Source organism: Raphanus sativus, chromosome 3 (assembly GCF_000801105.2).
Source record: "Raphanus sativus cultivar WK10039 chromosome 3, ASM80110v3, whole genome shotgun sequence".
Taxonomy (NCBI): Eukaryota; Viridiplantae; Streptophyta; class Magnoliopsida; order Brassicales; family Brassicaceae; genus Raphanus; species Raphanus sativus.
The window spans coordinates 16,608,658-16,622,152 of NC_079513.1; the positions used below are offsets into that span (position 1 = coordinate 16,608,658).

The 13,495-nt window shown below is 34.0% G+C and overlaps 1 protein-coding gene and 1 pseudogene across 2 annotated transcripts; one reads left to right on the plus strand and one right to left on the minus strand.

Moving 5' to 3' along the window:
• Positions 1-65: 65 nt before the first annotated feature.
• On the plus strand, positions 66-3,385 carry LOC130510035 (kinesin-like protein KIN-5C; annotated as a pseudogene).
• A 5,136-nt stretch (positions 3,386-8,521) lies between these two features.
• Positions 8,522-11,778, minus strand: LOC108844118 (scarecrow-like protein 9). Of its 2 annotated transcripts, XR_008943285.1 has the most exons (3): positions 9,585-11,778; positions 9,452-9,494; positions 8,522-9,089 (listed from the first exon to the last, which is right to left on the minus strand). XR_008943285.1 is itself a non-coding variant. In XM_018617334.2 (2 exons), exon 1 carries the CDS (start codon positions 11,643-11,645, stop codon positions 9,630-9,632), a length of 2,016 nt encoding a protein of 671 aa, XP_018472836.2. In that variant the 5' UTR covers positions 11,646-11,778; the 3' UTR covers positions 9,228-9,494; positions 9,585-9,629. The 2 variants fall into 2 exon arrangements, 1 of the variants encoding a protein (XP_018472836.2); XM_018617334.2 differs by lacking the exon at positions 8,522-9,089 and having other exon boundaries at positions 9,228-9,494.
• Positions 11,779-13,495: the final 1,717 nt, after the last annotated feature.

Consider the following 13,495-nt stretch of genomic DNA (forward strand, 5'->3'; position numbering starts at 1 on the left):
ATTATAACGGAATAACAATTTTGTTTCTTATATTAATGAGAGAGAGCATTAAGTGGTGATGAAAAATGGAGATAGAAAGCCTAAGAATAATGTTTGAGAAGAATGAAAGATTTAGGAATTTAAAAATCCGGATTGGGTTGGATCGGGTAAGTGGGTCTGGATAGGTAGTAATTGAGTTTAGTAAATAAATAGAGGTTCTACTTTATTCACTTGGTGGGAGAGCGAAGACATGTATCATAGCAACAGTTTCACCTGCTGTTCACTGTATTGAGGAAACGCTTACTCTAGATTAGGCACACAGGGCAAAGCATATAAGGAACAAACTCATTCATCAACTTCAAGCCTCTATTTTATTTTCCTTGTTTTGTTTTCCACTTAGGCCAGCCACTGAAAAGCAGAGAACTCAGGTTCGTACTCTTTTATATATTTTTTGGCACGTTAACCACAAAATGATGAAATCTACCTTGATAAAGATCTTCACACAGCTAAATATATTATTCGCTACAAAGTCTTCTGCTCTGAATCCTCTGCTTGTCTATTAATCATAAGTTTTATTTGCATGATTTTTAGAGGCTTATGCTTCCCGTAAGAAAAATGGTGTTTATATGCCAAAATAGAGATACTATCAAGAGGAGAGTGAAAGAAAGGTATTTTTCTGAACACAATTCAGATTTTTTTTTTTTAAGTGTAAGGAACAGTGTTCATTTGACATTAATTGTAGCTTGGTACTACTATTATAATCCCTTGTTTGCTCCTTTTGTAGGAAATGGCTGAACAGATTGAACAGATGGGTGGTCAGATAGAGAATTATCAAAATGTTGTTTTCTTCTTCCTCAATGGATCAAACACAGTTGTTATTTCTGTTATTTGTCAGAAATGGCATTTGAAGTTGATTATGTATATATATCTTTTACAAGAAACTTGAGGAGTTGCAAGACAAATACACCGGTCACGTGCTCTGATCTGACTAGCAGGCTTGAAAGCACTGATGTATTGGTTGATTCCTTTTGATGTCCTTTTGTGCTCTATGCCTAAATCAACATGCTCTGATACTTTTATCATGCTATATAGAAAAACTTGAGCCAAACGTGCAAAAATGCTTGCTTCCACAAACAAACGAGGAATTGGAGAGGAATCTCAATATGCCATGAAGGAGAAAAGATTGACTTATTCTGGGTTCACCCTAGAGTGAACCCAAAGATTCCCCCAACCAATATGAATCACTCATTTCACAATTGATATCTTTTAAATAAGAAAAACAAATATTATCAAATTATATTATGTTTTTAAATAAAAATGTTAAAAATAAATAAAAATAGTAATATATGCAAAAAAATTAAAAATATTTTAACTCCATCATCAAAACACTAAATCCTAAACTCTAAATTAAAACATTAACACTAAAATCTTAAAAATACCAAATCTTTAATCCTAAAAAGAATTTAGGGTTTACGCAAGGGTTTAGGGTTTACAGTTTAGGATTTTAGGGTTTAGTATTTCCATCACGGCGTTAAAATATCTAAATTTTTTTGCATATACTAGAGTTTAGAGTTTAGAGTTCAAGATTATCCAAGGTTTATCATATATCCAAGGCTTAGAGTATACTCAAGGGTTTAGGGTTTTTTTTTAAATGTTAAAAATATATTCTTAAATCATTTTTTGTAACTACTATTAGTTTTATTTTGTTTTCATTTTATTTATTTAAAAACATAATATAATTTGACAATATTTTGTTTCTATTTTTAAAAGATATTAATTATAAAATACTTGATTTCTATTGGTCGGTGAACCCAAAAATAACTTGAAAAGATTTCATCATTTCAGAGCAGAAAAAAACTGGTATTTTCTAAATTTTTACTCTAGTCAAATGCTTGCAAATTTGTCCCTAACATACTTCCACATTTTGCCAGAAAAAACTCTGGTTCAACAAGCTTGCATTTATAATCCAGCTTAGAGAAAGCTAATGCTTCGGTAAACCAAAAAAATTGATCTGTGTGTTTACCAATTTGACTTCCTTTTTCATTAGCAATATCATGTGAAGTGTTAAATATATAATCTATTCTGGTGCTGTCTGTGCAGGAAGAGAGGACACACTCAGTGCGGATAACAGAAAAGTGGTAGACAATTATCAAGCAGAACTCTCTGAACAAATTACGAGTCTATTCAATATGGCTTCTTCATGTCTGTCCCAATAAAATACACTGCTCTTTTGGTTTTTTTAACAATCAATAGTTTCTTGTCTGCACTATTTTTTCAAGGTATCAGTAAGTTCTGCTGAAATTGTTAGTGTTGTAATAGCTGTTTAACTTCGTAACACTAGCTGAATATTTATTTGTCCAGGACATTCTCGAAATGAAAAGAAGGTTCAAGCGTCAAGGGATTTATTTGTCCGCTTGCACAAGGCAAACTCAAATGCTTGTCTGAGGATGTAGCCTTTGTCAAGTTCTTTCTTTTTATTTTAGTGAATTTGAATATGTTAAATTGTCAATTTCATGTGGATTTTTCTTGCTTCGGGGGTTGGACAACATCGTCGTTATTTGATGAACTTCAGAATGCTCTGACGTCCCAAGCTAAGAATCGTGCCAGAGAAGGTGCCGATTTTTCAGCTGCAAAATATTGTCGAATGGAGTTAAATCTTTCAGTCAATTTATTTTAACCTTTTCTATCCTTCTATAAGCATTAGTGTTGGTCATGCAGAATCTGCTTTCAAACACTGCAAGCAAACTCAAGAATCTCTAAAGGATATGAACAGTAAACAAGTCGCAGATCATGTCTCTTCACTTGTTAGGTCTGCTTGTGATAATAACGAGCTGCACGATGCAGAAGCAGATTCTGCTAGGACTGCCGCTGAGATGTAACCAAGAAACAGATTTGAGATAATCCAGCAAATTGACCATGAGCTCTCTCTTTCTTACACGTTACCGTTCCTCTGGTTTAAAGACGTCTCTTAGGTCGAAATGATGACCATTAACATGACAATGTTTAATTGATATCATTTGTAATCTTTCAGGCATGTCAGAGGACGAAATAGCATCTGTATCACAAATCTTGGAAATGTCAGGACACAAGAAATCTCTTGAAAGTTTCCAACAGGATCATTGTTGCCAAGCCAGATGCATTGAGGATAAATCTCATGAAACTATTCAACATAGATACATGGTAAATTGGTCCTCACAGCATAATAAATAACATTACTCATTTTATTCTCAACGAACCTTATCCCCTAGCTCTTAATTTGGTGAACCGAAGAAGTATAAGCCCACAGGGACAACTCCTTGTAGGAGCGAACCGGATGTTCAGCGAAAACAACTTCTATGAATCCTTTGCAGCCAAGGATCCAAAACCACAACAGCTAACACGGTTGCCTCTCTTACAAGTAAACTAGCTAGGGAATCATCTCTGTTCCATTATGCTCTTTTGTTTGTGTATGTATAACTATTATCTGGGTGCATATTTGTGCAAGTCTGGAATAAATCAATGAAGAGTCAGATGCTTCTGACATTTTCTGAGTTAAGTAGTAAAACTATCCTTTGTGGGATTCAACTTCTTTCACTTACATTGAAATATATTCAGCATTGTATAATGTATGATTATGTTATTTAGTGAAATTTATGACAGCAATTTAATATCTAAGCATTTTCTTGGACCTTTTTGCTCGTGTTGTTTTATGTTGTGCATGCATATACCACTTGATAACTTTCTATATAAGACTCAACCAAGAAGATGCTTTCAATCCAACGAGGAACATTTTAAGTGGAAAATCAAGTAGCATTTGTGAAATCGTGCCACTCAAAAGATTCATCTTTCTCACAATACCCTGAGAATTTGTAGAAATCATGAGCAATAGCATGAAAGATTCCACAGAGTCCTCTTTTTGCCATTTCAGAGTGTAATTATGAATGAACACCTTTTTGTTCGTGCAAGTTCTCCGAAGCTTTATAACTCAGCAGATACTGGTAATGGCAAATCTTGTTTATGTATCAAGCTTTTGTATTTGGTCATTCATTTTAGAAACTGGAACCATGAATATATAAAATGGAGTTACATACATTTATTTTTAATCTTGTTTCTTCAATCAAATACATGGTAACAATTGGCTAAAGATATTGTGTTAGGCATTATAACTTTGATATAGAAAGCCAACCCGAGAATGGGTGATACACCTGCAGGTTCATATACACAAAAGATGCAAGCAAAATCAGGTTGGAGATGTTACACAAACACAATTATAGCAGTGATTCATCACAACTAGCAAAAAAAAGTGGTGGAAGCAAGTTCAATGCTAAAGATGTAAACTTAGAACTGTGTGAAGAATCTTTGCTTCACTTTTTGGCGTTATGATGCGATCGTCTTTTCTAGTGACGGCGCAACTTACTCAAAACGGGACATTAGGTTCGTTTATGTCTCGAGTATTTGTCTCTGAGTGGGTCTGGTTTAAACTGGTTCTTGATTTTGATCGATCTATTGGATACATGCACGTGAACTTTAAAAGATATCTCTAACACCTTTGTGTCTCAATTTTTTTTTGTTTAATCAACTATTGTAATCTTGATTTAAATCGATCTATTGGATACATGCAAGTGGCATTAAAAGAGATCTATCTAACAACTTGTGTCTATTTTAGCAAAAAAAAAAAACACGACAACAACTTGTGTCTCAAGTTTTTTTTTTGTTTAATCAACTATTGTAACCTTCATTTAGGTTAAAGTATTAAAAAAATCATCTATAGTTATTAGTATATTTGTTTTATAATTTAAAAGTTTCAGACGTTTAAACTTATAATCTCTTGGGATAAAAAATGATAGATTTGTTATGGTTCAACTTTCTTTTTCCCAAAAATTAGATATATGAAAAGGATAGACATATTCTAATTTTACCAATAATCGAATTATATTATGAAAATATAATAGAAAATTCAATTTACATACTGGAAATATTTAATTAATCTAGAATATATGATGTTTTGTATAAATAAGGTATTGAAATGCAAACATAATACAAAATATGTTTCACTTGTTCAAGTATAAACAAGAGCAGACATGCTGCCATAAATTCTTCCTTTTTTTTCTTTTTGAGAAAGATGTTGCCTCATAACTATATAAAGATAAAAAGGTGTTATAATAAATATAAATTCACGTGAGCAACGAATCGTCACATAATTAATGATAACATGATCAAATAATAATATTACTCCCTCTATTTCTAAATAAGTGTCATTTTGACACTTACAGAATTGACTAGTATTTTAATAATATAACTAGATCTTGACCCGTGCGCCCGCACGGGTACTAATTTTCTATTTTTTTTTTTATACTAAATGATGTATCTTATTATATTTGATCGTTTTACATTGACTATGTTAAAGGTTGATATTTGGATACTCACTCGAATTGGATTAATATATTCAGATTTGAGTTTTTTGAGTTTAAAGATTCCAGCTGTATTCGGTTGTTTATAAATTTTGGTCCCGGTTTAATTAGGATCTTTACAGGTTTGAATAACCCGTTTAAATTGTTTTTGAATTTTAAAATATTTTATATACTTTAAATATTCCTAAATCTAAAATAAAAATAATATAACATATAAAAATATATAACATATAAATTTGAATAAAATAAATCCGCTTGGATATTTATCCAGTTTTGGTTCAAATTTGGTGATACTTTCTCGTTCATATTTTTTAAATGAAGAGTTGATATTATAATTTCTATTAATTGTTTGTCCAATAAAAAATACTTTTTGAGCTGATAAAAATATATATTTTTGACATTGATTTAATGGAAAAGTGAATGAAGTGTATTTAAATCAAATTTAATTTAGGAAAACAAATTAATATTTACCTAATATTTAACATGTAATTTTTGCTTAATATATTGGAAAGTAATTTAGTGAATAATGAGAATATGGAAGTCTATTCTTAGAATATTTGGTTAAAAACGATTCTTTCAATCACGTTTAAAAAATATCAGTTTAGATATTTTTATAATCACGTTTAAAAAAATATCAGTTTAGATATTTGGTAAGATTCCATAATCTTAGTTTAAATAATTTTGATACATTAGACAAAAAATCTGTTAAAATAACTCAGTTTAAATAAGGAAATTAAATTTGGATACTTTAGAAATATAATTAAAATGATAAAAAAATCTAGTGGCATAGACTTGTAATTATTTAGGAAAACTAAGGGTTAATTTTAATTTGTACTTCACTTTTAATAGATTAGATTTTAAAAATATTTATATACTTTAAATATTCCTAAATCTAAAAATAAAAATAATATAACATATAAAATAATATAACATATAAATTTGAATAAAATAAATCCGCTTGGATATTTATCCAGTTTTGGTTCAAATTTGGTGATACTTTCTCGTTCATATTTTTTAAATGAAGAGTTGATATTATAATTTCTATTAATTGTTTGTCCAATAAAAAATACTTTTTAAGCTGATAAAAAATATATATTTTTGACATTGATTTAATGGAAAAGTGAATGAAGTGTATTTAAATCAAAATTTAATTTAGGAAAACAAATTAATATTTACCTAATATTTAACATGTAATTTTTGCTTAATATATTGGAAAGTAATTTAGTGAATAATGAGAATATGGAAGTCTATTCTTAGAATATTTGGTTAAAAACGATTCTTTCAATCACGTTTAAAAAATATCAGTTTAGATATTTTTATAATCACGTTTAAAAAAAATATCAGTTTAGATATTTGGTAAGATTCCATAATCTTAGTTTAAATAATTTTGATACATTAGACAAAAAATCTGTTAAAATAACTCAGTTTAAAATAAGGAAATTAAATTTGGATACTTTAGAAATATAATTAAATGATAAAAAATCTAGTGGCATAGACTTGTAATTATTTAGGAAAACTAAGGTTTAATTTTAATTTGTACTTCACTTTTAATAGATTAGATATCTGGTTTGGATTCAATGCGGGACTTTTAACATTTATAGGATTTTGTTTTAAAAATTCAAAAGTATCAATATATATAAGAAAAATATTAGTTTTATATGATTAATGTGATTGATTATTTTTTAATAATTTAGAATTAAACAAAATTAGGATGATACAAAAAAGTTTGTTATCAAATCTTTTTTATTCATAATCATTAATGTCATATATATATATGTTAATCATTGTAGTTAATTCCGTAGTTTTTATTTAAGAAAAAAATAAATAATATTTTTTTGTACATACTAATCAATTTGATGGTTAGTTTAATAAAAAGTATAATATATGTTTAGAAAGATCAACTTATTTTTCTGAGATTTATTCTTGGGATGATATGTGTATACAAAAAAATGTTATAATGTTTCTCAATTAATATATAAGAGATATTTGAATCCGAATTAATAGTAAATAATAATGGGTTGGTGGTAAGTTTATATACTTGGATTCCAAGAGTATCATCTTCTTAAAGTAACTGAAAGCATAGATGTCTGCTTAAGTTTTTTTGTATCTGTGTTTATAATATGTACAGTCTTTATAAGAACATTACATTTGTATAAGCAGATCTTGTGATTGAGAATCCCTAAGCACATGTAGTTCTGAATACTTGATCAGCAGATTTTCTCTTCATTCAGTTGTTGGTTGTTGCTTCAATCAACTGAGTTTAAAGAAAATTGGCTGATCAAGTATTCAGAACTATGTACCTACGTATAGCACGTAAAGAAACCTGTTTTACAGAAACACGACCGACCTTTAATGCTGAAAATCTCTCTCGACGTTGAGTTGTTTCGTATCGACACCAAAGAAATTATTTGTTCAAAGAAAATTAATATAAAAAAAGGATAGAAATTGAAAACAGAAATATCTAGATAATGTAAATAAATCCACAACTACAAAAGCAATTTATATGCTACTTAAAACAATGAAAATTGTTAATAATATAAACAATCTAATGATGATGATGACCGCCACCGGAGGAGGCGTTGTGATCATGATGATATGTGAAGCTGCTGGCACCATGATGATGATGGTAACCACCAAGGCTTTGATGATGATGATTATGATGATGATGAGTGCCTTTGTGATGATTCTTTTGTTGATGGTGACCAGTTCCAGCAGCATCCGTGACAGAATCTGAGGAAACCGCCAAACCTGAAACATCGGGTGTAGCCGTCTTACCCTTTTCCAAGTCACCGAAAGCTGTCAGATTACTATCCTCCTTTGGTGGTTTAGTGCAAGCAATAGCGCATACCCACACGCTTAGAAGCACTGCAGCCACCGCACCTAGAGTTATCAGTAAATTTAAAACCTCTTTATTCATCTTAACTAATTTGTTATTATTTTCTTCGTCTAAGAGATTATTAGGAAGTGCAGATTGTTCGGAGAAGAATGTTGGATGTCTATGTCACGCTGTCTGTAGAATCATATATTTATATAGTCGATGATTTTGAGGTCGGCTTCACCAATACTAAAGTCAAATGGCATTATGAAACCAAATTCAAGAGGGAAAAGGAACTTAATCAGAAAATAGGAAACAATTTGTTTATCAAACCTTTTTTAAATCAAAGTCTTATACACCATCATAGCGTATCCTTCTATAGTGTAAGACTTGCAAACGATGCAAAAATGCAATGACAGAATCTCATCTTACAAAAATTCCTGGTGGAATCAGGTCTGCAGGACAAGGAAGGTGGCAGTCGAGAACTACTCGTGGGGAAAGGTGACGAGCTTCTTGAGGCAGAAACAAGAGAAATCGCAAGGGCTGATGTTGCAGAAGTCTGCATTCATGTGTGTTCACTATGACAAGAAAAAAGATCCATCTACTATATCATCCATTAATCTTTTCTCCTAATATACGGTGTCCTATTCGAACAGGCGTTGCAGTCAGGAGGCAAAACTAAAAGCACTTTGATGACCTGGCCTCAAAGCCCGAAGGAACAGGCACTCCAACAAAGGGGCTTCAAGGTGCTTTTCACTCAAGTAACCACTTGGTTCTGATCCTCAATTTAGTGTTTTTTCATATCTGTCTTGTAGCGGAGTCGTAGGATTAGACGCTGAGAGGAATGAGTTCTTTGTGTGTCTGAACAGGTTTATTCTATATCTCAAGGAGTCTTGCCCGAGATTCTACGTAACATCAAAAGCCTTTGAAATATATTTAGAGATCATAAAAACTAGCAAATAGGAAATGAGGGACCACAACTAATAACTAGGAGCGCAGATTCCAAGCTAAATAATTTTCCAGAAATGGTACTAGCAGCAATAAAGGAGTAACACATCTTATTTCAATGTAGCATTGGTCCTCGTGTGTACATTAGAGAAGTAAAAAACTCCTTTCAAAAACCATATTTTCTAAGCTTCCTCTTATACGTGTCACAATCTAAGACAAGTTAACTCTGCTAGCAATATACAAACGCTCTCATCATCCCTAGCTACAAGAATAACGTTAGGAGAACCTAGCTGAGTATGTCATAAAATGTTTGACTTACAACAAAACGTGATTCTTCGGATGCAGCACTCTAGTCTTTTCATCTGCAAAATAGATTGACACAGTCTCAGTACAATGTCTCGAAAAAAGCAGATGGCATTAACAAGGCAGTGAGAAAATGAATTTAGCTGTACATTTAGAAAAATAAAAGGGATGGTCCCTCTTATGCTACCACAAGGTCAAGCCTTGGACTCTGGTTTCCAAACAGAAAGAGCCATGACGGTTCTCCCCTTCCAGCCTTGCAATAGCCACCGGTTATCTTGATCGATCACAAAGTCCTTGTGGTAGAATTTGTTGACCTTATGCAGTGATTTCTTCATAATATCCTGGTCAAATGGAACTTGCACCAACCCTGACCTCATAGCTCTGACATGCCACTGCTTATACGTCTCAGGCCTCTCCACTCTCTCCCAACCTTCACAAGCAATCACATTCAACGCCTCTCTCCCAAAGACCTCCATCTCAAGGAACATCCTCTCTTCGTCTTCCCGTGGCACAATCGTCTCAAGCATGTCGAAAATCGAGGAGAAATGAAAGAGAGCCTCACGGAACCGCGTCACGAAGAACGGGGCGTTGTACGCACCATTCACAATGCCGAAGACGAAAAGATCGGGATTGATCTTCCCTATCAAACTGAGAACAGCGTCTCTACAGCTCTCTACTTTGACCGACTCGTCATGCAAATTCTCAGCTCTGTACAGACAGTTAACGACAGTGATCTCATCCCTGTCTATATCAAGATCTTCAAGCTTAACAGCATCCCACTTCTTAGCAATCGCTTTATACTCAAACGGCACACCGAACTGTTTAGCATACGCTGCTAACCTCTGACCAGTCTCTTCAACCCGCTGCGCCGGTCGAAACCCCGGCTGAGGAAACTCAATCCCGGTAACCCGAACCTTTGGTTTCCCATAAATCGAAAACCGGTGAATAAGAGTCGGCCACTGGAAACCATAGAGGATACCAAAGTCAATAACATGAACTCTAGGAGAGTTTCCGACAAGATCTCGTATCGTCTTGTTGGTAATGAAATAAGAAAGCTTCCTAAAAGGACAACACGCAAGGAAAAGCTGGTGAGCCTTGAGCACAGCCGCAGCAGACCTCGGTTTACTCACAATCCCTTTGTAAATCTGGCTCCCTGTACCGGCCAACCTCGCCTCAAGACCGTTAGCAAAACAATGAGCCAGCCTCTGGTTCCCATCACCAAACGGCGTCGAATGCTGCCGTATCTGCTTCAACAGCTGCCCTGCGCACCTGCTGTCATCAGCCGCAACAGCTTGAGCACAATGTATCAAAAGACTCCTCAAATCCACAACTTCTTTCTTCACCCCTCCTCCTCCTCCTCCGCGCCCTCGTCCTCTTCCTCTGGCTCGTCTCTTCCCTTCTTGAGGCGCTGAGGCTTTCTTCTTCCCCACTCCTTTCTTCAAGACTTCACGCAACGCGTCGAACTCCTTCATGCTCTCTTCACCTGGGACGTGAACCAAGATCTTATCCACAACGTCCGACTTCAATATCGTCTCGGAGAACACTGCAGGCAGCTTGCTACACCTCTCTTCTTCGTCTCCGCCGGCGCAGCGGTTAGGGTTTCTCCTTACTTTGAAGTTCACAACCATCTCATTTCTCTCGCCGTCTTCTTCTTCAACCCCACGCCTAAACAGCCACACGGACTGATCATCCCTGTTATCATCATGTACACCGTACGGAGACTGAGGAACGCTCAGAACCGGAGAGCAACGACTCTGAGGATTCCGAAAATCCAACGTGAATCCACCTCCGCCGCCGCTCGCAGGCCTGATTCCGCCGCCGAAGCCGGTGCGATCGCCGGCGGGGACGACGTGGTCGAGATTCTCGACGTAAGGAGGGGAGCTGCGCTCGGGAGAGGGAGGATACTTCTTGCCGATCGCCTCGTAGAGAGATCGCTCGGCAGCTTCGAGATCGAGAGACTCCTGCAGCATACAGACCCTGTCGTCCATGTCCTCCTCCATCAGAATCTGGCTGATGTAACCTAGAACGGCGTCGGAGAAGTCGAACTCGTCGGCGGGATCTTCCTCCGATGACGTCATCGTCGCGAAGGCGTTTTGGTTGTTGTTGGAGAGGGGGTGGTGGTGGTTGTAGTTGTAACCGTCGAAGAGTGTTAGGGATGATGGTTGATCGGGTAAACGGGTCAGATCAACCGGGGATGGATCGGTAATCATTTGGATTATTGTTGTTGTTGTTTGAGAGAGGTAATTAAGTTTGAATCCGGTGAAGAGGTGAGGTGAGGTGATGACTATGGAAGGAGACGAGGAGGAGAGTAGTAGAGCGTGGAGGGGACCAGAAGAGAGAAAAGAGGAATCGAATATATGCATTTTATATTTTTAATCTTTTTTAACATTTATTTGTTTCTTTATTACGGTACTAATTACAAAATTTACTTTATCTCATGATTATACTTATTAACGTTTAAGAAATTATTTGTATATCTTATATTCCTATTAAGCATTTCAATGTTTTAAGTTTATTAATAAAATTATTTTTACGAAATAAAAAGATAAGTATAAAAAAATAAAATCAAACAAAATTATTTAAATTTAGTATATCAATATAAACTGATTTACTTTATGGTTGTTTAAATCGATTTAAATTGTTTTAGTTAAAATTTTAAGAAAATTATTTTGGTGTTGACTGACTTTTAAGAATATTAATACTTATAGTATATACTGAATTTAATTACATCTCACTGAACCACATTATAAAAATCAACTTAAGTTTGCACTAAATTGATTAAATTGCATTTTTCTTATGTCAAGGAAAAAAAAAACTAAAGTCCTTTTATAAGGTGGAAGGGGACTGCGGAATCAGAATAAATGCATTTTTATTTTTTTTAAATTAAAAAGTTTTTATACGAGGTAGGGTAACGAATCGTAGCCGTTGATCTTTAAATCTTTAATAAAGAGGTTTTTTTGTGGGGACCTGTCGTCGTGCTTCATTTGACATTAGCGAAAATGTGCTTTTCTTTATCGGTTGGTTGATTGCCACGTGTCGTCATTACAGTATTTAAAGCTTGCAACTCTCCTTTTTTAAACTGCGATTAGTACATTTTTAAAAATAGCAGTACACAACTACACATTTAGTGGGATTTTTATAGGTTTTCTCCAACTACGATGTAATAAAGTTTTAAACGATGTAATAAAGTTTTAAACTTTCAGTACTACTTTTTTAGGAATTCTAAACCTTAAATGTAAACAAATTGCTTTCTTAATTAGAATAATGCTAATGAGGAGAGCATACACAACGGCCAATCGGCCATGTACTACTTCTTTTCTAACTTAATAATTTGATTAGGTCAAAATAGTGTCATCATCAATCATCTTATAGTATCTAGTATATTTCTTATCGATGATGCTATGCAATGCCATCAACTTTTGACCCTTCTCGTATTTATGATACGATTGCAACATACATAGGCAGGGGTAACCCTAGCCTAAAGCCTACAAAATATCAGTTTTATATGCCAACTTTTATGTAAAGTTTTTAGGCATAATTTTTTTTTTTTAAAGTATAGTGGTTTATGGGCGTCTAATTATATAAACCGAGCATGTGTTGACGGTAAAGGCCGGATATAACTTGTCCTAGGTAGGTTAAGCATGTATACATTTCAGCAATGACTGCAAAGAACTTATGGCACTTTGTTTGAATGCATATGATTGTTTATCTCCTTAGCTTGATCTTTGGAGTGATTTTTTCCTTAAACATTTTTATATGTGTTTTATAAATTTTCTCTTTAATTTTCTGAAGATTGGAGTAATAATTACATCACCATGGTATATAGCTTTTAAACTATTCAGCACCCGCTAGAACAATCAAGACACAAGAGATTAGCCATTGGCCCATTGTAACGCAACATGTGACGATTCTACAACTTGCGCTAACAAGATTCGATTCTTCTGAGTTCTTACTGGTGTCTGCAGTAAAATTTATTCATATATTCGGCCTATCGTTAACAGTGTGACAGAAAGAGAAGGTCGCTTTTAGTTGTATTTTGAAATAGCGGATGCCATCAATT

Bases quoted from the DNA above. Each gene is read 5' to 3' on its own strand.
- LOC108844118 (XM_018617334.2), bottom strand. From the start codon at position 11,645: ATGATTACCGATCCATCCCCGGTTGATCTGACCCGTTTACCCGATCAA.